Genomic DNA, 25,602 nt, shown 5'->3' on the forward strand with positions numbered 1-25,602 from the left:
TTTGGGGGTGCAGAGGAAGAAGGCTTTCAAATGTTAATACTTAGAAGTCATCTTGAGGATAATTTCTGTGTCTCAGTACTGTGAAGCAGCATCTGCAGCAACCACCTCTAAAGTTTAAGGCCAGCTGCCATATTCCTCACTTTATAAACATCAGGTGGTGCTGTGCATTTAGCAGTAAGCTACTGCTGCTAAGAAGGCCTCTCTCCAGTGAGGCTTGGCTTAGCGTGTGCTCATTTGAAGGCATATCAGCATACAAACTTCAGGAAGCTGAACCTGAAAAATTCTGTTGTGATGAATGGGAGTTCAATACCAAAGGAAATAAATGTAGTGGATTCTGCATTTAAGTGTTCTGCTTCTTTTCTGTTGACTCCTCACAGCTGGTACCATAAACTATTAAAATGTTTCGTGAACATCTGATGGTAGAGGAGAAATCCTCAACCCCCATCAAATACAGAAGTACACTTCACCTCTTTTCTTTAAACAGCAATGGTAAGGAACCTGTTTCTTCCCAGATATTCCTGGACTTCCAGTCCCACCAGTTTCAACCAACATGGCTAGTAGCAGGCATAGATGATTCAGTGACCCATGCAGACTGACAGAGGGCAGCTAGCTCTGAGGATGCCTATTTTATTGTTGTGTGCCTTCAAGTCACTTCCAACTTATGGCAACCCTGAGGCAAGACTTAGGGTTTTCTGGACTCACCCAAAGTCACCCAGTGGATTGCCATGGCTGAATGGGGAACTGAACCCTGATCTCCAGGGTCATAGTCCAGTGCTCAGACCACTACACCACTGCCTACTTTAGGCTGCCAGAAGTCTGTATTTAAAATTAAAATAAAAAACAGCTTCATTTATATACCACTTCACACTGAACTAACAGTGTCTAAGTGGTTTATAACCATAAGCTAGTTGCCCTCATTTTAGTGACCTCTAAGGATGCAAACTTGAGTCAAGCTTGAATCCTTTTGCTGGTATTGAACACGCAACCTTATGGTTTTGAGTGGGTGGTTACAGTACAGGCATTTAACCACTGCTTCACCAGGGCTCCCTAAACATAGTACTGTAATACAATGTATTAGTCTTCTCTGTATTATTTGATGGTTTTTCCTTAATGCATGCATGCCAACACCAGAAAAATAAGCAGTGTGATTAACTTTTTTTTAAAAAAGAAACCCACTTAACTCACAAACACAGTTAGAAATTGATTTTATATTTCCCCTCAAAATCAAAAACAATTTTCTGCAAATGTGGTAGCACAGAAGACATTACTCAAATAAATGTTCATTATGGAGTTGTTATGAATCATTCTTTTTAAAAAGCTGTTTGCAACATATATTGCTATTTAAATTCTGTTCCACAAAGAGCTTTCCGAACTGCCCACCAATCTTCTGTAAATATCCCGCTACATTTTGTACCACACTTCCTGAAGTTGTCTTGCATTTCATATTTGCAAAACAGGTTCTTGCATCCTCTATATACGGCATATATTTAATCAGTAGATTGATTAATACTTAGCAATTATATAGCATTTACTGAGTGCTCCACATGATTGCCTTGTAATCTTTATAACATTATATTCAGTAATATAGTCATCAGTAGTATTACTCCCACACTTTCAACCTTTCATTAAGCTCTTCCCTGATGTACCATGTTCTGACCAGGTCCCACCTATCATAGGTTTTCTCTCAAGAATCAAAACTTAAGAACCCTAAAAAGCTATGGGGAAGTTAGTAAATAAATCTGAGTAAGAACTGTAGAAAAAATACACCGCTAAGTGTAGCCCAACCTACTACATTACATTGCTGACAAAGTAATGCAGCATGGCTTTTTAATGCTGGATCTCAATAGAGGGAAGCATGCATGTTTGCTTCCTGATGTAAAACTCTCAAAATTGGCATGTATACAAAGCCACTTAAATTGGCATACATGCAACAAACTAGCAAGTTATGAGGAAGCTTAGGCTAGTACAAACTTTTAGATGCTTAAAGATTATTATTTCTCCAACTCTGGTCTACACAGTGTTACAAACCTTGGCTGTATCACCTACTTCCCCTTCTCCAAATAGGGAAATGACACTTTCAGTTTAGGGCCAAGACTAGACCTCTTGTCACAATAGAGTACAGTCTCTATCTACATTCTGGGCAGGTGTATCCATTCTGAGCACACTCAGGTGCAAGACAAAAGGCAAGGTAAAACTGGATTTCTACAAGCTTTAGTGTGCTAAGTTCCCATGTGGATGGGGAAGAGGTTGTGCTAACATGTTGCGGTTAAAAGGAAGAAGGTACAATAATCAGTGGGGGATGGATAGTGAAAGGAAGATGGTTGACTACAGCACTAGGAAGCCATCTCCAGCTTTGAGTCTGAAACATTGATGAGCCACATGCTATTAGTGGGTATGGCCACTGCACGTACACATCATTCACAAACATCCTACCCAGTCCTACTTCCTCAGGAGATCCATGTACAGTCGGCCCTTCTTATACACAGATTTTTAATACAGTACATGGATTCAAGCATCCATGGTTTGAAAATATTCAAAAAAAGTATAAATTTCAAATATCAAACCTTGATTTTCCATTTTTTTTAAAATAAAGGACACCATTTTGCTATGTCATTATATTTAATGGGACTTGAGCATCTGTGGATTTTGTTATCCATGGGGGATCCTGGAACCAGATCCAAGTGGATAATGAGGACCCACTGTATATCTAATTAGAGTATTTTCCCTGCCTTGTGCTAAGAGGCACTCCTTTTCTTAGCATGGAGATGCGATCTATGGTCAGTAACATGGCAGAGGCAAGTTCTTTCCTGCTGTGGTGGGTCAGAGGCCTTTCATATCTTAATATTCATATTTATCCCATTTGGTTTTGAGGATTCATCTGCATTTACAATTTTATGTAGTCTGTCTCAGAGTACAATTTCCCACTTAATTCACTTGTGTCCAGTCTTTCGGCAAGTGTCTAACAAGTGAAGTTAAATCAGGACTGGGAATAATTGTACTGCAATTCCCATCATCTTTACCAGTGTAGCCAATATGGTATGATGTGAGTTGGAGTCCAACCACATCTGGAAGCCCCAATATTTCCCTCTTTGGTCTAAAGTATGCAACAATGCCAGTCTAGGGTGCTATACTGCAAGGTTTCTCCAGCCACCTGAACCAACTGGCAATTTTTTTTACCACATGCCAGGGACCAATACCATTTTTATTTCTCATTTATCTTATTTGCATGGTTTCCTTAAAACTCACTGGGGCCTGGAAGTTGCTGGCTTGTTCATTGGCACTGGTCTGCAGGCCACCACTTTCAGTAGCACTCCCTAGAATGGTTTTGCTTCTAAATATGCACCAGGTGATGGAAGTAGGGATGCTTGAGGTTTTCATTGTATCTGTGTTGCTAAACAACTCAGCTGCTAACTTGGGTACCTCCAATTCAGATATCCTGGACTGTAATTTAACTTTTGGATTTTCCACTTTTCTACATTTTGCCATACAGATCTTTGTTCAATTAACATAGGGAAATGCTTATTTTAGGAAAAGCATATACAAACAGACACATTTGGAGGGGACAATTATAAAGTTCATATTTAAATGTAGCTAAAAACGACATGATATAGAAATAGGATGGAATGAACTCTTGAAAGAAAGCATCAAGACACACACCAGAATTCTATCAACTCAACTGGAACTGCCAATTGTGGAAGAGGGGGTGCAACAAACACAAGTCCTATGAAATAACGTTGTTGTTTTTAAAAACTTACATATATCTCCAAGCTACTCAGAAAGTTTAAGACCAGCTCCAATAATAATTTACTTCAATGCTTGCACTCATAAGATCAGCCTCCAAGCACAGCTTGTTAGCTGATGTAGCATTTTAATTGCATTATGTGTAGAAAGCTGTGATGGTTAAGGAGGGCTATGCCACCATTTATTGTTCTAAGAGGCTCCTCTCCTCATTGAGAATCTGAAGAGCCATTAGAGCCTGTTTGGCCACATTCTCATTGATGTGGCCACAGAGTTTCCCAAGGGTTTCTTTCATCTGGTCCTCTTCAGCTTCTTGTTTTAGGTCACCTAAAAGATACCGAACATAATTTAATAGGATAACCCATGAGAGTATAGGCGGAGTTAACAAGGAAAATGATGCATCTAGTAGGGCAAAAACCTGACCAAGCTACTTGGATTCCCTGGCTATGAAGCAACAGTAGTATTTTACTACTACTACTAAATTTTCTTTCTTTCCTGCCTCTTCTCAAGGCTAGAGGAGGGGTACAGTATGTTAAAATACAAAACACAATTAAAACATATAAACCCACAGTTAAAATACAATATGAAAAATCATTAAAATACACTCATAAGAGTTCATATACACTGAATGCAATCTAGACAACTGCCTGGCTAGCTTTGTGCTGTTTCTTGTGTAGTTGCAGTGAGGCAAGAAGTGTTCTGAAATGAAAATCAGCTGATTTTGTTAGCAAGAGGGGAATCAAAACATTCATTTTCATGTAAGTAGTAGGGGTTATGGCTCAAAAGTTACATTGCTGTTGTACTTTATAACAATTGGTTTATGAGGGCCAAAACAGCCCTTTCTACTATCAGCTTGGACCTCAGCCCAATGATCAATTGTTGCACCAAGGCTCCTACAATACCATTCCATTTAGCTGGCATATAAGAACTGTAACATAAACTCATTTATTTTCTACCATTCCTTTTCATATCTTTCACTTTTATATTTTGTATATTGGATTAAGGCATTAGAAAAGTCCCATAAGTTGCTTTTCTACTTTCCCTACATAGCATCCTCAGTGAACAGTGCCCAAGGAACCTAAACATAAGAGCTATTCAATTTGTGAAGTTGAAGGCTTTCATGGCTGGCATCCATAGTTTTTTATGGGTGTTTCAGGCTATGTGGCTGTATTTTAGAAGAGTTTTTTCTGATGCTTCACCAGCATCTGTGGTTGGCATCTTCAGAGAATTTCTCTGAAGATGCCAGCCACAGATGCTGGTGAAACGTCAGGAAAAACTCTTCTAAAATACAGCCACATAGCCTGAAACACCCACAAAAAAGCTATTCCATTGTTTGACAGTCTGTTTCAGATAGCCAACACTTTATTGACAGTATATTGAAACAGGATTGGGACAGCTGTCTGCCAAGTATGCTGTAGTTGCATCCTGCGTTGAGCAGAGAGTTGAACTAGATGAACTCTAAAGCAATTTTAAGCTCTACATTTCTATCTTCTGGGTGTTCTGCTTTATTTCTGGCTATCTCTTCTGCCTGAATTACCAAAGCCAAGAGACTGATAGGCACTGCTAATACCTGAACTCAGTCCCAGAATATGTGTATGTTTCCATCTCTTTTGTGAAAACTTGTCCCTTACCCCCTTCAGTTTCAGTAAATGAAGGTTATAGCATTCACATTTATCTGTCCTCTGCTACATGTGTCTTGTTCTAGCCTATGTGGTAACAATCTGAATTTGGAATGTAAATTCATTAGAGACATAAGACCTGTTATATTTGGCTTATACTACTCATAGTGATCATGTTCATGTAGCGGTCTAGGACAATAAAACAGCTGGATAGGAGTTTATCTGGATTACCAAAAATGCTGTAACAGTGTGAAAACTTTTGAAGAACTGTTCATTAGGCTCATCAGTACCATAGGTGGCAAGATGTTGCTCTCATGATGGCTGATGATTTTATTTCAAGATGAAGGCTGTGGTATGCATGAAATTATTATGAGATGGCATTTATCAGGTATGCTTCTATCTAGTAATGCATACTGGGAAAAGCAGCAATACCCAGTCTCCATTTCTGCAAGCACAAAGGACTGCCTCATGTCTTGGAGAAAACACAAGGTTAGGACTTTATTTTTTTGGTTTTGTCCTGCCAACAAATCAACTAGTGAGATTCAATGATGCAGCAAACAGACATTTTGTATGTGTGAGAGAGGGAGGGGGGTCAAAGAAATTTGTTTTATTACTGAGAGCCAACAGGTAAGACCTTCCTGACAATAACTCTGCCTCATCTTGGGCTGGTACTGATAATTCCCCTTTCATGGTCCTATATTCCTACAAACTATGTCTTTCAAAATTTCCTGCCTAAGCTCCTTGGGGGAATCAGGGGAGAGACAGGACTGCTTCCAACATTATACTTTCTTCCTGTCCTATAAATCATACCCCTTCTGCCTAGCTGGTGGAACTTTTCTGTCACTACCATAAGCAAGCCCATGTCTTAAAGTGTTGCAACAAACTGCTGTGCTGTAAGGTGATTTTTAAAACCCATGCTTTATTTCCTGTTTACAGGGATATAGAGCAGATTTAACACTGTTACAAGCTAAACCTGTTATGCTTTGTATCAGCCATCCCCTCCAAATATCTTGAGCTATAGCTACATCATACCGAACCAGTATGGGAGCCAGCATGGTGTAGTGGTTTGAGGACTGGACGATGGCTCTGGAGACCAGGGTTTCAATTCTGGCTTGGCTAAATGTGCTAAATGTGCTCTATGGATGACCTTGAGCAAGTCATACTCTGTCAGCCTCAGAGGATGGCAATGGCAACTCCTCTCTGAAGAAACTTGCCAAGAAAACCCCATGATAGGTTAGCCTTAGCGTCGCCGTAAGTCGGAAACAACTTGAAGGCACACAACAATGACAGTAATAGTTGTGGTGGGTTGGATATTGGATTTGCAGCTAAGCACATAAAGCAGGCATTGGGTTGGGCAAAGACTTCATTATATTATCATATTCTTTGTATGTAGGACTGAGGATTTTAAATACATGAAGACGGCATTGACTGATCCTTCATGCTTTCATTGCTGCTGTTTTATGGCTGTGCTATATTTCCTAGTATCAAGGGCTTTCAAATGCTATAGTGGCAAATTCTGATTCATATACCAGGTGGAGTGAAATTACCTGAATTTAGGAGACTGCACAACAGGCCTATTGAATTATATTTCACCTCTGGACCTGTGCTTTCATCTTGGAGAAGTTTATGTATGTTCTGAACTAGCTTGGCCTCTTTAAATTCCTCTTTGATGATTTCTGTAAAGGAGAAGAAATGTTTAATCAGCCCTCCCCAAAGACATTTCAGAGATGAAGATCAAACCTGCTTGTAGTGATTATTTCCTGCCCCTTAAAAAAGAAGAACTGGTGTGCAGCATTCTGTGTGCAGCCATGCCATTCTGACAGTCTTCACATATATATTTTTTTAAAGGAGGCTAATGCTTCTACAGACAGGAGGCTAATGCTTCTAGGGACATTAGACCATTTGAGCTCCAAGGAACCTACCTCATTCCCCCTGTGATATATTTCTGCCCTTCTCTATTCCAAAATATCAGGCCAAGGAAGGATCATGGGATAGGGAGATTATCACAATTTTGCACCCCACACTTTGGCCAAGAGCCAGGTGTTGCCCTCTTTCTCCTCCTCTGTGTGGGAAAAGCAGAAGCAGAGAGGTAATGTACTCTCAGATTGCATGGGGCTATGGATCTTATCACACGGAGGTCCTTCCGTGGGAGAAACGTCATCAAAATGTTGCAGAAGAACCAGGACGTGATCAAGACTGGTGCTTCTAAAGTGTAATGGAGGCTTCCCACTATGGAATCATCATGGAATCGTTCTCAGGGAAGCCAAGAGAAGCCATTTTCTGCATAATGGGATATCCCATTATGCAGAAAATGGCTTCCCCATGAACAATTCCATGATGATTCCATAGTGGGAAGCCTCCATTACACTTTAGAAGCACCAGCTATGATCACATCCCTGGTGCAACATTTTGATGACATTTCTCCCTCAGAAGGATCTCTGTATGATAAATTGAACTTTATTGGACAGACTCCTAGCACAGTCGGAGAACGGGACAAAAGGGGCCTGGAAGGGAATGGAACGAGTGGGGGATGCATTTTACTGCACACAGGAAGTCCCTCACTCGTTCTGTTCCCTTCCCTTCCATTCCCAATCCGTCTCCAGAGGAAGAGATATTTGAGAACTGTTCTGAACAGTTCTCAAAAATCGCCCCCTCTGGAACGGATGGGGAACAGATGGGGAATGGAACGAGTGAGATACCTTTATCGCACAGGGGCTCCTGGAAACAGAAGGAGAATGGAATGGAAGGGGCCAGGAATGAGTGGGGGAACTGCATGCAGAAGTCCCTCACTCATTCTATTCCATTCCCCATCCATTCCAGAGGGGAAGATTTTTGAGAACTGTTCAGAACATTTCTCAAAAATCCCCCCCTCTGGGGATGGATTGGGAATGAAAGGGAAAGGAACAGAACGAGTGGGGAACTTCATGTGCACAGTAAAATGCGTCCCCCACTTGTTCTGTTCCCTTCTAGGCCCCTTTTGTCCCGTTCTCCGACTGTGCCATAAGCCTGTGCAGTAAAGTTCAGGGACTTCTGCGTGCAGTAAAATGTGACCCCCACTCGTTCCACACTCATTCCTGGCCCCTTCTGATCCATTCTCCTTCTGTTCCCAGGATCCCCTGTGCAATAAAGTACACAGTTATGATTCCGCCACCTTCTGAGAGGCAACTAAGACCTGGGAAGGGGATCCCTACTGCCTTCAGTCAGAAAGACTAAGTTCTTCTTTTCCTCTTTTGAAAAGGGATGGGATGGAGAGATCTGGACCCACTGGAGATAAAGGTTCCCCAACCCCACCCTCCTGTATCTACTTCCTCTCCCAGTCGGTACACTTTATCTGCAAAACAGTATCTCCTGTAAGTAGGCACAATGCCTCTCCTTGTAAATGATGGTGTCATTGGGTGGTATGGGGGTGTAGACACCCTAGAGGAGGGGTGAGACCTGGTTGGGCGCTCTTCCCCTTTGGTGGAGGAGAGGCAAACAAGCGCTCTTCCTGGCTGCTCCATCATTGGCTTTCTCCCTGGGGAAAAAGCATGGCAATGGAGCAGAAGAGGGGCAAATGTGCACCCTTCTTGGGTGACACCCTCTATACCGGGTGAGACCCTAGCTAGTGATGCCACTGCTTGCTGCTACTTCTCTTGACATTAACACTTTTAAAAAAACAGCTTGTTAGCACTGCGAAACAGTACATTTCTGCCTTCATTGCTAACATTGGGCCGACAACTAATGAGAATCTTCAAATCACCCAAGACATGACAAACAGAAGTAGACAGCAGGTAAAGTGTCTCACAGACACACTGGTTTTGTGCACAGCACTCAATGTAAGTAGAGCTGCCAGAACGAAAACTGGAATCATTTAATGATTGTGGAGGAGATTTTCAGCAGGTGTTTCTTGTTACCTGGTTGCATGACAAACAACACCTGCTGGGATTTCCTCTTCCAAGCAACTGCTAAAGTTATAGGAGTCGTCTTTGGTTTTCAGTCTGGCAATCTTACATGTAAGTGACCTGGGCTTTCCAAATGTTGGGAGTGCATTGAAGGGGCAGAGTCCAGGAAGGCCATGAATACCTAAATTGATTGCAGAAGCGATGGCTAAAGCAATCAGCGCTTCATTCTGCATTATGGCATGCTCGCTAGTTGCCATGGAAACCAGGTGCTTCATGCCTCCAGCTTCTTGAATGGCTCTGACAACTTCCTGTTTAGAAAGCAACAAGAGAAAAAGAGAGATCAAGTGTTTAAAACCCTGTGGAACAAAAGAGGCAATTTGGACCTCCCTGGCAGCTCATAAATTGACAGGAATGTTGTCTATAAACCAGGAAAGAAGCTGTGTTTTCTTCCCCACCATCTAATGAATGACTATGCTTATGGAAATTAAAGTATTTCATTCATTCATTCATTCATTCATTCATTGCCTTTATATCTTACTTTTCCATCATAAGCTCTAAACTTGGGACTCTATCACACGTGGGTAAAATGTTGCTGAACTGTTGCAGAAGCATGAAGATGGGATCATCCGTCGCGCTTTTAAAATGTAATTGAGGCTTCCCACTTTCCTTCCATCGGTGAAGCGTTCATGGAGAAGCCACGAGAAGCCATTTTTTGAATAACAGGATCTTCTGTTATTCAAAAAATGGCTTCTCCGCGAATGCTCCGTTGATGGAAGGAAAGTGGGAAGCCTCAGTTATGCTTTAGAAGTGCGACGGATGATCCCACCTTCGTGCTTCTGCAACAGCAATGTTTTACCAATGTAAGTGCAGCTGTGTGATAAGGTCCTTGAAAGTACTGCAGTATATTTAAAAGTAACTTCTATTAATACCTGCAAAACATTACTTTGATCCCCAATTATATGCTAATAATAGTTAGAACAATGTTACTTTGTTTAGAGTAGTCAGACTGAAAACTGGGGATGGCTCCTGTACCTTTAATGGTTGTATAGAAAAGGGAATTTCAGCAAGTGTTGCTTAATATACAACCATTAAAGATACAGTTGTTGAAATGCCTCCTCCTCCATCTTCTTCTCTACACTCAAGTCATTTCACATTTATAGCAACTCTAAGGTGAACCTATCATGGGGTTTTCTTGGCAAGATCTGTTCTGATGCTGAGAGTGTGTGTTTTGCCTAAGGTCATTCAGTGGGTTTCTATGGCTGAGCAGGGATCTGAACCCTAGTATCCAGAGTCCAAGTCCAACACTTAAACCACAACACCATATTGTTTCCAGTTTTCACCCTAGTAACCCTAGTGTTAATGTAGTAAACCTTTCTCTCCTAAGGGTAACAGGACTTCACAATGTTACTGCTTTAGGCTGAACTGTGGCAGGAACTGGCAGGAATGGCTCCCTACCTTTTGTTCTCTTAGGTCTTTGTGGGCAGAATCAGCATTAGACACAAACTGGAGGAGGACAGTTGTATAGTACAACAGCAGAGCAAAAACCACGCCAGTGGTCTATGGCAAAGCCAGAGTGACATTCAAAAGAAGAGGAGACAATCATCTCTTAGATGGAATAATGAGGGAACCTGAGCTCAGATGGTTGGAGGAGTGAAAGAGGGCATAGGAAGAGGAGGGAGTGAATGAAAGCATGGAAACACTGGGCTGAGATTCAGGTCTGAGGGAATAAGAAATCATGGAATCATGAAGGGGGAGAAGTGATGAAGGAGAAAGTGCTTCTGCTTCTGCTACCTGGCTCTTGGGTAAGCAATAGCAACAGGGACTGCAAGCATATGACTGATGGTTAGCAGTAATGTTGCCATGGCAGTGGCAGCTGTGGTGCTCCATCTCCCTCTCCTTGCCCTGCCAGCTCTCTTGCATGCCCTGGCCCTGCTTCAGCCCAAGAGATCACATCGCGAAAGGAAGAAGAGGAGGAGGAGGAGGAGGAGGAAAGAGGAAGGCAGTGGGGATGGAGGAAGGGAGGTGGGAGAAGGGCCAGGAAGAGAATGCCTGCCCGGAGAGACCCCCGGAGGAGTGGGCGAGGCTGAGCTTTCTGAGTGGCCCTGACTCCTCCAAGGTGGCTGCTGAGCTAGAGAGGTCCTGCACCTGGCTTGCTCCTTCTGGGCCACTGTCCTCCATGACTACAGTAGCCCCAAAGCCGGGTCTCTGAAAGAAGGACCCTGCTCTGCCAGGTGAGGGCTTGTGAGGCCAAGGGAACCCAGCTCACCACCCTCAACTTTGGCCGAGATGCGAATCAGATCCTTCATTCCCACTCTTAGAACGCTGCTCTGAATTGATTTTTTTAACAATAGAACCATCAAAAAATGAGTGTCTGAAAAAAGTGGGTTTTTTAAAAAATTTGTCTAGCTTTAATGTGACTCCAATTGAATGCAGTTGTGTCTGAAATGGTTCCCAGTGTGAATGACACAGATATAAATTAATCAGGAAATTGATTCATACCCTAGTGGGAATGAGCCCATACTCTACTGTGTACACATTGTTTTTACAGTAGCTGGGTGATTTTTACCCAGACTGTTCTGGGAGCTGGACTTGTCCCAAATATAATTACTGGCTAACAGTTACATTGGACTAAGATTTTGGGAGACCAGGATGCGAATCTTCACTCAGCCATGGAAGTTAATTGGGTAAGGCAGAATCCAACTGGGCAACTCACACTCAGCTTTAAAGGTAAATCTCCTCTAAATAAATTGTTCCAAGAAAACCCTAGGTCAGGATCGCCATAGATTGTCACATGTTAGGCTGAACAACAGTGATTGGTCCAAGGTCATCAGTAGATTGAAGATTATCTACTTCTGCATCAACACCTCCATCACCATTACCACCACCATTCCATTCTCTGCTTTAATCCTGCAAACAGTGTAGTCAGTTGCTAGGGATTAGAACTCCTTTCATCTCCCCCAGTACATTCCTAGAATGAAAATCCAGTTCACTCCTCACATAGAAAACTATGTTCTTTACCTAGAATTGTCAATTTATGCTAAAAAAAATCACACTGGGCAGCTGCTATACTGTCAGAAGCCTGATTGGTAGATATTAGTACTAATTGGAAACTAAATACAGGGGTAGAGTACCTTAGCAAGTAAAGCAGCAGCTTCCTACAATTTTCAAGGATTAATTGATTTGTTTTTGCAGCTTGCAAAGACTCTCCAGGAGGACTATGGATTTACTGAGCTTCTTCCTTTTCTCTCAGTCATTGTGGTGCTAGGGCTTACCATCCACTCTGCACTCACCTTCTGGCTAGAAGCAAATAGGTTGGCTTAAATTGTCTTTATCCTGTCACCCTAAGTAAGTGAAAAGAAATAATCCCCACATTTCCCCATGATCTCGGAATAGAGCCTTAATTTCCAAAGAGAAAAAGGTGTGTGTGTATGTTTTTGAATTACTAGTACTGAGTACCTCTGCTTGGTACATTAATGCATTATGCTTAATGGCATCACCAGGGACCAACCCTAGATCTCAGGTTTTGGCCCAGAAACATGAGATGACTGCAGTTCATCTGAGAGGTGTTGTTCTGCATTAAAATAATTGCCAGTGGGTGGGTTACATAAATAGTTGTTCTCACCAAATAATGAAGAGGTAATTGTCAGCATGAGAATATGTTGTGAGGATACACTCCTGGAAATGGCCACTGAAATATTTCAAGGATGGTGGTGTGGAAGCTCTGCTGCTACCACATTTGTAAATTGGAATCCCACAGATGAAAAATGATACTTGCAGACTGATCAAACCCCATTCCCATTCATACCTGAGAACGGCTGTGACGGATAAGTGAAGCCAACAGTCGGCTTGCTTCCCCGCAGATTCCAGCATGGTCTTTCGAATCACACCATTGCACCAGTTTGTTTAGCAGCATGGGATCTTGGCCCAGTTCCTCTGCTGCATCAGCTGAAAGACAAAGACTAGAATGTTTTGTAGATGTCCTGGGCTGCAACAGCTGTTTGTTCTCTTTCTCCTTTTACTTTAATTGCATACATCTAATTAAATCATTATTTGCATACACAGACAGTTTACGCATTACAAAAAGAGCTTCAGTTTTTGAACTTCTGTGTTATCTCAAATATACACAACTTAATGGAGGAAAGTCTTACATTCAAGAAAGGATTTATTTATTTTATCTACTGAGCATATATACTCATGTATAAGTTGAACTCACCCATAGTTGAGGGTAGATTTTGGGGCCAAAATTATGGATTTTGATATGGCCCATAGATGAGCCACGGGTAAGGCATGCAATAAAGGATGTAAAGGATGATGCAATGGGTAACAATGCCAAAGAACTTAACGAAATTCCAGAAGGCATAACTGTTTGTGTTAACCCTAAAGGCTGGGCAAATAAGAAGGGAACTACAGTAAATGGTGGTTGTGTGATGCATGGTAGAAGTGACCAGGCATGGGTGGGACTAAGAAAATGTGCACAAATCAAAAAGGTTGTAAAGGGAAGAGATAATGAACAGTACTGACTATTATCAGAATAGGAACCATCCTCTTATCTGAGAAGAGTAGCAAAAAGTGAGAGCTTAGTCCATCCCAGGAGCATGTAAATGAAATTCTGATCCTCTATACTCTCTCAATGCTCCTTTGAGAGGAAGCACCAAAGAGACACCACTGCTGCTATTTTCCTGTCCAGGCATTTTAAAAGGCCAGAAGCAACACTGCAACAGAGAGAGCAGAAGTAGTCAATGGCCGGTTACAGACCGGCAGTTTAGTGCGTGTTCGCCACGCATTAGGGTGAGTACGTCATGGCCGCGCCGCCTCTAGACGGGGTGGTGCGTCCATGACGTAGTAGCTCCGCGCCAGGGCGCTTAGTGCGCCCTGGACACGGAGCAGGAAGGAGCTCCATTTCGGAGCTCCTTCCGGGTTTAGTCCGCTGGGCGCAGCCTTCAGACGGCTGCGCCCAGCGGTCTAAACGCGGCGCGGAGCGGACTAACCGAGAAAGGGCTCCCCGCCGCCGCGGGTGTCCTTGGGGCTTGAAGCCCCAGGGACACCCCTTTTCTGGCTGCGGGGAAGCGGCCTTTTCCGCTTCCCCGCAGCCCGAAAAGCGGCGGATCGGGGCCTCAGCGGCTGCAGTTCTGGCCACTGAGGCCCCGCTCCGGCAGGGAAAGGGGCGGGGCCAGACCACCCCAAATTGGCGGTCTATATCCTGCCAATGATTCTTTTAGGTTCGCCCAGGACAGACAAAGCTTTTGTCTTTACCACTATACTCAGAGAATGGGATGGGCCCCCATGGATAAGTTGACCCTAGTTTTTTGGATCAATTTTATTACTAAAATTTTTAGGCATATACATATATACTGTATATAGTATATACTGTACCAAAGCAATAAGGCAGTGACAAAGGATAGGGAAAAGACTTGAAAAATCGATGCAAACATTCACAGATATAGCTCATGGTTTGTGACTTGAAATGAATATGTGAAGTGCCTTACAAGAGAAAGTTGAGTGTTTTAGATTAAATGAGAAAATGTGAAAGTCCTGTGATGATGCATGTCTATAAACAAGTAAATTCTTCAGTGTTGCGATCAGTGAAGGATTAATGTGTATGTGTGTGAATGCCTGTTTATACCGAAAAATATTCTTTATGAGCAAGTGTACAAATTCTGTTTGGGTTTTTTTCTGTCTGATAGCCCATTCAAACAGGCATGCTATCACTGAAGCGATGCGGTCCTCAGGTGAAAAACATGTGTGTGAGAACTGGTGACAATTTCAGAAAGGTGTAAAAGCAACCAAATTGGTTGCCTTGTCAATGGGCATGTGGAAACTTGATTCATAAAAATACGGTACATTTCTCCGAAGAGATTTTATGGCCATGTGCCGGCAGTTAATAGTTTGCTTGTAGAGTTTGTGGACAGAACCCCTGTTGGTAAGCATTTTTTAAAATGTTTGTATTGCTGAAAAGCAACACAGTAGTGGAGGTTCAGATTATTTCTTCTTCTTCCCCTTAAAACATCAGCCAAATTCCCAAAAACATTTGTTCGGAAGATGGAGAGGGCCTAATCTTTCTTTCCCTCTTTCTAAATTCAGCAGGCATCAACACACCAGACAATGGTTGCAGTAATGAATTTACACTAGATAACACAGTCAACTAATTTAGCAGAGAACTGTTAGAAGATACATGCTCACAGGGGTGTATTGTACAGAATTAATCAACATCTACATTGGCTCACTGGTAAATAGAAGAGATAGCAACACTTCTATTTAGAAGGTTAATCTTAACCAAAAATTGCCTTGAATTCTGAAAGTAGCATTTTTTTTGGGGGGGGGGGCAGGTGGGGAAAACATTTTATAACAGGGAAGTATTTGACTAGTTGATCTCTGCATGCAAGAATAAATACCTGTGATTGCTGTAGATTTCCCCTATTCTGTAAGATTTTATACCTATGTGAAGTCATAATATATGCATGCTTATGTTGTTTTCAGTGGAGAGAATTATTGCTATGGAGATGTGGACAAGACAGTATCCTTAACACAGTGATGCCGAACCTATGGCACGCGTGCCAGAGGTGGCACTCAGAGCCCTCTCTGTTGGCACACATGCTATTGCCCTAGCACAGAGTTTGCCAGAGTTTCTTACTAGAAAGCCAGAGGGACGTCGCACTTTGCAATAAATAAGTGGGGTCCGGGTTGCAGTTTGGGCACTCGGTCTGTAAAAGGTTCTCCATCACTGCCTTAACATGACACTTACTCCTTAACAAGTGTTAATAGAATAGCAGTCTGAAAAAGAATCATCTTGGCTGTAGTATTTGCAATGGTAGGCCTGAGGAAATTAAAATTTTGGACTACTCTTCCCAGAATTACTGGGCAGCATGGGTAATAGCTAGTTGTAGTCCAAAATGTAACTTTTCCAAACACTGCTTGAATAACCATGAGGGTGCAGCTATGGATTTGCATGCTAGATTTGAGAAACACAAGCTCTGCAGGTGGATATGTGATTTTTTGAGATATTGGAAAGTTGACTGAATGTGAAGAATGTCATGTTGATTCCCCAGGGACTGTTACCAGAAAATTGGGACTGTACCAATATCAGTAGAGATATGATCTCCTTTTTAAGGCACAGCATGACTGTGCTGCATGCACATATGCACACTGAAGAACCAAGGCTATGATCATGCTTTTTTTCACTCACCCATTCACCCACCCGAGTCTGAAATTATGTTATACAACAACTTGCCTTTTAAGCTTTGAAGCTAATTTTCTAATAGTTATGCAATCTTGAAAACAGCATGTCCTGTCAACCAGAGCTGTGACCCCATCATGCAATCCCACATCAAGTCAAGATCAAAATCTGTGATCTAAGCAAATGTTCATTGTGTATTTTTTTAGCTTTTAGTATCTGGCTCTGTGGGAAGAACCCACTTTCTTTTTGTAGAGTTCATTCAAAGATGATGGAAGTCTTCTTAGTTAGGTTTGTATCTGATGTGAGACAACTCAGCTGGCAAAATAAGGTCTCAGAGCTGAGATTCTGGGACCTTAGAAGCCATTGTACTTGGAATCCCATGCTTTAGTTCTCTTTTGTACCTAGGGAGCAACTATAGTGCTTCAGGAGCGCTTAGGTGCTCAAGACACTTAACTGCCTCAAGCAAAGCAATGAATATGATACCTACCAGCCCAAATCAGTTTGTATATTACACAACCCTGGCAACTTATTTTGGTGTGTGTATGTGTGTTCATTCAAGTCATCTGTCAACTTAAGGAGACCCCATGAATTTCATAGGGCTTTCTTAGGAAAGGAATACTCAGAAGTGGTTTGCCAATTCCTTTCTCTGAAACATAGTCTACAGCACCTGGTATTTGTTGGTGGTCTTCCATCCAAGTACTAACCAGGGCTGACCCTGCTTAGCTTCCAACATCAGATGGGATCTGGCACCTTTGTGAAGGAGGGGAGGGCAGAATATTCTACCAGCATCTCTCTTTTCTCCTACATGAAGCAAAAATGTACTAATTACAAATTAAATAGTTTGCTGCCTTTTCATGATATCCTATTTCTGTTTTATGAGGCAGCTGTTATGCTCTGCTTGGAAACCTATATGACACAGTGTAGAATAGTGGTTCAGTATGTGGAACTATGATTCAGCTGACCATTCACTAACCCCTGGACTAACAGTAGAGATGATATGGCACCCCACCCCCATGGGCATTCCTTACCTGGTAGAGAACTGGCAAAGATCAGAGAAGCCTCTGGCTACATTTCTATAGCCAAAAATTGATTACATCATCTGCTGAAATCTTCTTCCAGAAGTCTCAGAAGCTGCTTTTGCTTCTGATTATGGGGACATAGCTAGAGGCTTCTCTCATCACCCCCAGCTTTCTTCTAGGTGTGGTGGTACAGCAACTCGACAATATGTCCGGGGGTGGCTTTGGCTTGTGTTGAGGAAAGAAAGGAAGACCGAAGTCCACAACAGTGAAAAAAATATACATGCAGGCATAAGGCAAATGTACAACCACCATATATCACTGAAAGGATACCAACCGTGGTCTGGTGAAGCATCTTGAAAATGGCTCCTCACAGAAAGAGTCGAGGAAAAAGCAGGCTGCTGGCTAGTCCTATGTGAGGCAAAAGAGGCCTCTGTACATAAGCTAAGTTGTTTATTTACTGATGTCTCACCTAGATATAATGTGACTTATGAATGGTTACCAAGAACTGGGAACACAGCTGGCTTTCAATCTAGTCACTCTACAGCCAGTTCCCTGTGGAACAAGTCTTTCAGGATTTCAGCCATAAAATGTCTCCCTAACCAGGTCTATTTTCCATTAAGTCAATTTATAACAGCTCCTTCAATGCCTTGTTCTTATCTTGACAAATATAGCAACTGTTTTATAAGAAATCTCTGTATATCCATCATCCACTGCTGTCAAAAGGCCCTTATGGGTATTCTGGCTCTGATGCAGGAGTGTGACACACTGAAACTGGGCTTTCCATTCTGGTAAAAGCAGTTCTCCCATTGCATATGACAACATTGTTTCTTTTTAATGTAGTCTCACAAACAAAACCTGACAGACACTGGCATTTTCTTACCTTGACCATCCATCAGCATTCGTAGTGTTCCAAGAAGTTTAAACTGAACAGGGGGCATGTCTGACCTCAAAAGCGTCTGAATCCGATTGGCAACACCTTCCTCAAGCATCTGAACCTTGTTAGCCACTAAAAAAATGAATCAAGAAGGTATGGACATACTGTATGATCTCAGTCTCAGTATCTGAGTGTCAAGGCAACAATAAGATGTTAAGGCCCAGAACAGGCAAGACTATTCTTCTGCAAAATCTGCAATTGCAACAGCTGTCAGAGCAACATGATCATATCTCTACTGCTCAATAGTATCAAGAGCTTGAATCTGAGTAAATCATCATTTTATAATTAGTCTTATTTAGAATGATCTGAGCGAAAACATCATGGTAAAACAACATAGCATGTTTTCTTTCTTCCACACTGACTATTTAACAGGCCTAATACAGGTTGAGTCTCCTTTATTCAGAGTTCCAAAATCTGAAATACTCCAAAACCCAAAATTGTCCACATGGATCACTATGGATAATGACACCTTTGCTTTCTGATGGGTCAGTGTTCCCAAACTTTGCTTCATGCACAAAATTGTAATATGTATAAAATTAACTTCAGGCCATGTGTATAACATGTATATGAAACATACATGGATTTCATGTTTAGACTTGGGTCCTATCTCCAAGATGTCTCTCATTATGCATATGCAAATATTCCAAAATCCAAAATTAATAAATAAAAATAAAAAATCCCAAAATACTTCTGGTCCCAAGTATTTTGGATAAGTGAGACTCAATCTGTATAATCCAATATACTGTTGGCCCTTGGAACTCACAAGGGATCTGTTCAAGACCCTCCCCCCATGAGTTCCAGAACTTGCGTATATTCATGTCCCATAGGCTTGAATGGGGCATGTGCATGTGGGGTGCTTGTCACAGTTGCGTACCCCATTGATGTTAATGGCGGTGGCCCCTCAGTGGATTTTCAAGTCCTCTGATCTCAAGTCCACAGACTTGGAGGGGCAACTGTGCTTTTGATTAATATTCACATATTTCATTTTTGTATATAACAATGAATAGCATTCCTTTTTCTCACTACTGGGCAAGACTATGCTTTGCTTAGCAGATTTGGCCATTTTTCATAATTCAGGATATTTTGCCAAAAAACCCCCTGTGCAACACAGAAATGTCTTGCCCAGACAATAATGATTTCTGTACAAAATACACTGTTTTGCACAAAATACACCATATGGCTAAAAACAATCTTTTGTGCAAAAAGCCCCAAGTTTTCACAAAATTTTCACAAAAAGTCTTGAATTACCTAATAATAATAATAATAATAATAATAATAATAATTCTTATGGTGGCTGATCTTTTTTCTCAGCACAGTATCTCACTTTGCTGAGATACCCTTTCTAGTCAAGCATGAAAATACACTTTATTCTGGTATAAAACCCTTGAAGAGATGACAAAATCTTGTAGGTCCTTAAACACTAATAAAATTATTACAGCACGAGAGTCATTCAGCCTATGCTTAAGCGTGTAGAGAAGAAAGAAAGGGAAAACCCCATAGGTTCAACAATATTGTGTAAATTTAGGGATGGAAACAGAACCCTAAGGATAGAAATCAAGTTAACAGCATCAGCAGCAACAGCAACACTGTAGTCCTACAAACGCAGGAAAGTTACTAGGTGCCATTGGTGGCAGCCAAGCCAGTCAAAGAGATTTAACTTCTCTTTTCAAATCTGTTTAATGTTAGAGAGCACTTAGATGGTTCGGTGGCTTATGCAAGAGAGGTAAAGTAAGCAATAGTTTTAGAAATAACTGAGGAAGCTGGGTATGCTCAGCCTGGTGAAGAGAAGACTGAGAGGTGACATGCAATCTTTAAATACCTCAAGGGCTTCAAAGGATAGGACCAAGTCTAATGTTTTTAAGTGACAGAAAGGTGAATTTCAATTGAACACTGGAAGGAACTTCTTCACAGTAAGAGCTACTCAACAATGAAACCAATTATCTAGGGAGGTGGTGTGATCTCTATCTCTGGATGCCTTCAAAAAGAGACTAGACAGTGACCTGTGGAGATGCTTCTAGTGGATTTCCTGCATTGAGCAGTAGGCTGGCCTAGGAGGCCCTTTGCAAGTAGTTGATTCTGTTCTATGAATCATAATGTAACTGGATGATTCTGTTCTATGAATGGTGACCATAATATTTGTTTAAACGTCAACATCCTCCAATCTATCTTATATTTATCCCTCTAGGTTTGAGAAAGATTCCCCCCCCCGCTTCCTCTCTGTCCCCCCAGCAATTCTTTTGGTGAAGCAATCCCAGATAATAATTAAGAGTCAGCCTCCCTGGGTAGAGATGTTCACTATCTAGCAAGCAATTTCCGGGCAGGCTGTGTACTCTTTCTCTTGGCTAGGGCAAGTGCAGCAGGCAGGCATCCCTTGCTAGCATCTTGATCATGCTGTGAGACTAATGGTTAATTAACTTGCTTTTTAATTTCCTTGGGCTTTGGTCATAGACAGTTCAAACTGTGGGCCCTCAACAGTAGTAGCATTTTCAGAGAGAGTTCCCTGGGCAGGCTTTGTAGATTTAATCAATTAATTATGCCCCTTGTGCCTGTCCATATATTTTTAAAAGACTGCATCTAATTGATTTCATTTAATGTTCAGTTTGACTTTTTCATCTGCAGTTGTATTTCCGAGTTTTACTTTTAAAAGGGATATCTAGAGAATCAAGAAAGAATACAACTTCAGCACAGTGCCGATAATGTACATTGCACTAAGGGACTGTTTCAGGTATAAATATATTTAGGCAGAGAATAGGGGATTTCCAGGGTGAATTTTCTTATATGTGTGTCTTTTCTAACATAACAACATTTGATACATTTCATCTTCACTTCATTTTCATAATTTCTTTTCAGCTCTCCTGTGGTAATGAACTAAGCACTAGAGTTTAGAAAAAAATAGTTAAAATTAATTTGTTACTGTTAATATGTTACGTTTTCTGCATAATTTTTTTTTAAATATTAATTTATTTTTACAGTGGGCCCTTCCCTTCCACGGGGGAACCATTCTGGATCCCTCCGAGTAAGTGGAAATCCGTGTTTGCTTGTGCACCATTGCCAACAATGGAGCACATGCTTGCGGCTTGGGCAGTGCATGTGCCACAAGTGCGTGTGCTATTTCATTAGTTGTCACACAGCTTCCGCATAAGCCGGAAGCCATGTATAGTGCGACCGCATATGGTGCGAGTGCACTGTACTTTGATATTCTGCTCTTTAGTATAAAAGCATTTGAATGTGGCTTGTTTGTACATGCCTTGAAGTGCTTGTCATGTCATAGTGCTTTCTTAGGCAAGGAATATTCAAAGGTGGTTTTGCCAGTTCCTCCCTCTGAAATATACACTGAAGTACCTGATATTCAGTATTGGTGTCCCATTCAAGTCCTAACCGAGTTTGACCCTGCTTAGTTTATAAGATCAGACAGGATCTGTTGCCTTTAGGGCATTGAGGCCTTCAGTGTGGCTTACAGATACTTAATCTGACAGTCACTGCTTTTAGGCTTACTATTTAAGTAAAGCACAACACACAAGGAAAAGAGGATAGGGGAAGGAAGAGGAGGGAAAATAGTTAGTTCAGCAACAGCTAGCTTCTGGGGTGATAAAGGCCTGCCTGGATGCTCTCCTTCTCCCTTAGTGATGCCTTCACAGCAGAGAAATTTAGGCCTGTTACAGACTGCCAGAATAAAGCTGCTTCGGGTCTCTTTGGAGGTATGCTGTTTAAATGATGCATGCATCCTAAGAATCCAGAAGCTGCACCAAAGCTGCACTCCAGTGCTTAGGAATGGAGTGTGACTTTGGCGCAACCTCCGGACTCTTAGGACCCATGCGTCATTTAAATAGCATACCTCCAAAGAGACCTGAAGCAGCTTTATTTTGGCAGTCTATAACAGGCCTTAGAAAACCCACAAGAGAGTCCCTCAGCAGCTAAGGGGCCCTGGCATAATGAAGGTATGCTGGGCTGATTTTCTTCTCTTCCTCGAACCCGTGTGGCAGCATCCAGAAAGCTCAAGGAAGGAGCTTCCAGGATGAGGAAGGTTCAGCCACGATGGCAAATTTAATTATTGCATGAAAATAACATTAGTTTGATTAACAATCAGCATTTTTCATTCTTTACATCAATTATTGGCCATTTTTAGTCATTTTAAATGGGGTGTTAAATTCAGTGATTTAAGGAATTAATTAGCAAATTAATTAACAAATTAATTTTGTATTTTCTCATTGCTTTTAAACATCAGTGAATTAATTTGTCATGATCAACTAATGGTAATACATTTGCACTAGCAGTAAAGTTTTGAAACTTGCAAAGAAACAGTGGTATATAACACACTAAGACAAAAAGCCTATGTTTGATTTACTGTTTTCTTGAACATAATGCCAAGACCTCCAATGTCTGATATGTTAAGAGGGAATATGGTCTTTAATAATCACCAGATAGCACTCATCAAGAAAAAGATGACATTTAAAATCAGTCAATAGATACATAAATTAAATACTGATATAATCTGAGCAATAGGAGGGGGCAGAATAAGGCTCCAATGGTTGGCTGCTTTGTGCTGCTGATGGGAACAACTGCTTGTGTGTGTGTGTGTGTGTGTTTGCATGCGCACACATTTTTCCCCCTTATAATTTCCAATTGTTTGAAGTGTCTCTATTGGTCACTTGGGGGAACCAGAGAGCATTGCTTTGTATTTTCCAATAGCACAAAATAAAAGTAAAGACAACTTGTTGGTAAGGAGTATATCAGTGAGTTATCTTTCTGGATTGCAGTAACAGTAATAAATAAGGACCCTGAGTAATTAGAAGAATTCGTAAAGTAACTTTTCCTTTTTTAAAAAAGTACCATTCCATTTTCTGCATAAATATGGTCAGTGTCCTATCAAGGATAGGATACAAAAGTCCAGCTCACATCACTTCCATCCCAAATTCCTTTATTTCCTTCCTATTATATTGCCATCAGATACACTTATGTGGCTTTAGTTTACCCCCCCCCCCCGGGTCAGATGATTTTGCTTGTAGATTTTGTTGTACCTGGTATAGCCAGATTCCGAAGAGCACTAAGAGCAGCATGTTGAACAGACACATCTCCACTTTCCACATGGTGATCCAAAAGGTCTAGTAGCTGATGTACGACCCCTAGTTGCACCATTCCGACACAATTACTGTCTTCAACAAATGAAAAAAGCAATCAAAAGATTAGAAATGGGAATGTTACACAACAATAATGTAAATACAGAACTTCAAGAATAGCCTTTGTATGTATCCAGAAAAATAAAATAAAATAAAATATAGCATCTAAGGCACAGATGAGAATCAGGTAGTCCTCCAGATGTGGCTGGACTACATCTCCCAGTATTCCTCATCATTGGCTACTCTGCCTAGAGCTAGTGGGAGCTGCAATCCAAATACATTTGGAGGACCAAGTGGTGCTCATCCCGAATCTACCAAAAAGTAAACCACTTGAGACAGATAATCCATAGTGAAAATCCTAGTTGCAAATCTTGTAAGGATACTTTATTTATCTTGCATTCAGTTTAAATAGTCAGACCAACTTGTCAGCAGACAAACAAGGACACAGCACAACATAAAACAAAGAAGTTATATTTCTATCGATCTTATGTAAAGTTTTTTCCCAGCTGAAAAGTGGAATAAAAATGAGCTAAATAATAATAGATATGGGGAACAGGCAACCTTACCATTCCTGGCAAAATTAGCAATGGCCAAAGCCCCTGTCAGCTGCAATTGCGTGTGCTTGGATGTAAGCCATGTGGCAATGTTCTGGTAGATAACACCCTTTCCCTCTGCAAACAGCTGCTGCATGGATTCATCTGTAGTACAAGGAATGGAGATAGAGACTGCTGCTAGTATTGCTACACTATTGCACTGCCTTATATGCTGTTGTGAACACATACACAACAGCTTTCATGCAGAGTCTGATAGACAATGATACATCTAAAACCTGGAATGCAGGTCATGCCCTATCATCAGAAGGGAAGCTAAAGCAACCCAGCACAGAAAACAGAAACAGTTCTGTAGTCTTAAATCCAGCCTGAGAAAAATGGCATAGTCTTTCAGCTGGCTGGCAAAAAGTAGCCTTGATAGGTTGTGCATATCTGCTTCTGGCTGGAGAGGACTATTCTGTTTTAAGGTGAGTTCTCCATGTCTCTGAGCTTGTTTGCTTCTCCCCACTCAGACTGTATATATGAAATTTAATAATACAAAAACACCACTCGATAAAGCTGATCCTAATGACTTGGGGAAAATTTGTTGTTATTGTTGTGTGCTTTTGAGTCATTTCCGATTTATGGCAACCCTAAAGCAACGCCATCCTGGGATTTTCTTGGCAAGATTTTTTTAGAGGGGATTTGCCATTGCCATCCTCTGGAGGCTGAGAGAGTGTGACTTGCCCAAGGTCACCCAGCAGGTTTTCATGGCTCAGTAGCATTTGGACCCCTATTTTCCAGAGTTATAGTCAAACACTCCAACCACTATGCGAAATGTATGTTATATGCCTTTAAGTCGTTTCTGACTTATGGTGACCCTGTCATGGGATTTTCTTGGCAAGATTTGTTCAGAGGAGGTTTGCCATTGTGTTCCTCTGAGGCTGAGAGCATGTGACTTGCCCAAGGTCACCAGTAGCTTTCATGGCTGAGTGCGAATTGAATCCCTATCTCCAGAGTTGTAGTTCAGCACTCAGACCTATGCCACGCTGGCTCTTACTATGTGAAATAGTAAGCATTAAGTTCCTGTTTCACTCATATTCCTATCAGTGTGGTAGGCTGGTAAAGGCTATGGAGCTCCATAGAGCTGATTCATGATACCTTTTAACTGCATGAACAGTTGTTCCAAGCTGTTTTGCTAATGGAGGCAACAGATAAAATGATGGCTACTACACCATTCCAATTTCAGAAGGCGCTCCCCCATACCTGAATGCAGTAAGATAATTTATGAATTATAGGGCAGGTTACAGCACTCCTAGCTCAGTTCTGCAGTGCCTCAGTGCTGCACCTTCATCCTCCAGGATCTTCTACCCAAGGCAGCCACCTCATTTTGCCTAACAACACAGCTGGCTGTGACTTTATGCCGCAGTTCTATGACAGCACAGAAGATGTGAAGAGGATAGTACTGGGTGCAATATTTGTCTACAATAACAATATGAATGGATGTTCTTCTTTTTTCTTTTGTCCAGATTACACGGTGCTCATGGCAAAGACAGCAATTCAGTTGCTTGCCGTGAGCACAAGCTGTGT

At 41.5% G+C, this 25,602-nt stretch overlaps 1 protein-coding gene across 4 annotated transcripts in view; it reads right to left on the bottom strand.

The window, feature by feature from the left end:
- Positions 1-3,501: 3,501 nt before the first annotated feature.
- The window catches only part of LOC121927130 (rap1 GTPase-GDP dissociation stimulator 1-like), a 55,554-nt gene continuing 33,453 nt past the window's right edge, over positions 3,502-25,602 (bottom strand). For 3 of the 4 annotated variants that reach the window (XM_042460709.1, XM_042460710.1, XM_042460712.1), the window contains 7 exons: positions 24,049-24,180; positions 23,384-23,518; positions 18,312-18,437; positions 13,044-13,183; positions 9,420-9,546; positions 6,905-7,033; positions 3,502-4,065 (listed from right to left, as the gene is read on the bottom strand). In XM_042460709.1, coding sequence (XP_042316643.1) covers positions 3,923-4,065; positions 6,905-7,033; positions 9,420-9,546; positions 13,044-13,183; positions 18,312-18,437; positions 23,384-23,518; positions 24,049-24,180 — 932 coding nt within the window. In that variant the 3' untranslated portion in view covers positions 3,502-3,922. The remainder of the gene's footprint in view (positions 4,066-6,904; positions 7,034-9,419; positions 9,547-13,043; positions 13,184-18,311; positions 18,438-23,383; positions 23,519-24,048; positions 24,181-25,602) is intronic. The other variant, XM_042460711.1, reaches the window with a different exon arrangement.

Source organism: Sceloporus undulatus, chromosome 3 (assembly GCF_019175285.1).
Source record: "Sceloporus undulatus isolate JIND9_A2432 ecotype Alabama chromosome 3, SceUnd_v1.1, whole genome shotgun sequence".
In the NCBI taxonomy this organism is placed as follows: Eukaryota; Metazoa; Chordata; class Lepidosauria; order Squamata; family Phrynosomatidae; genus Sceloporus; species Sceloporus undulatus.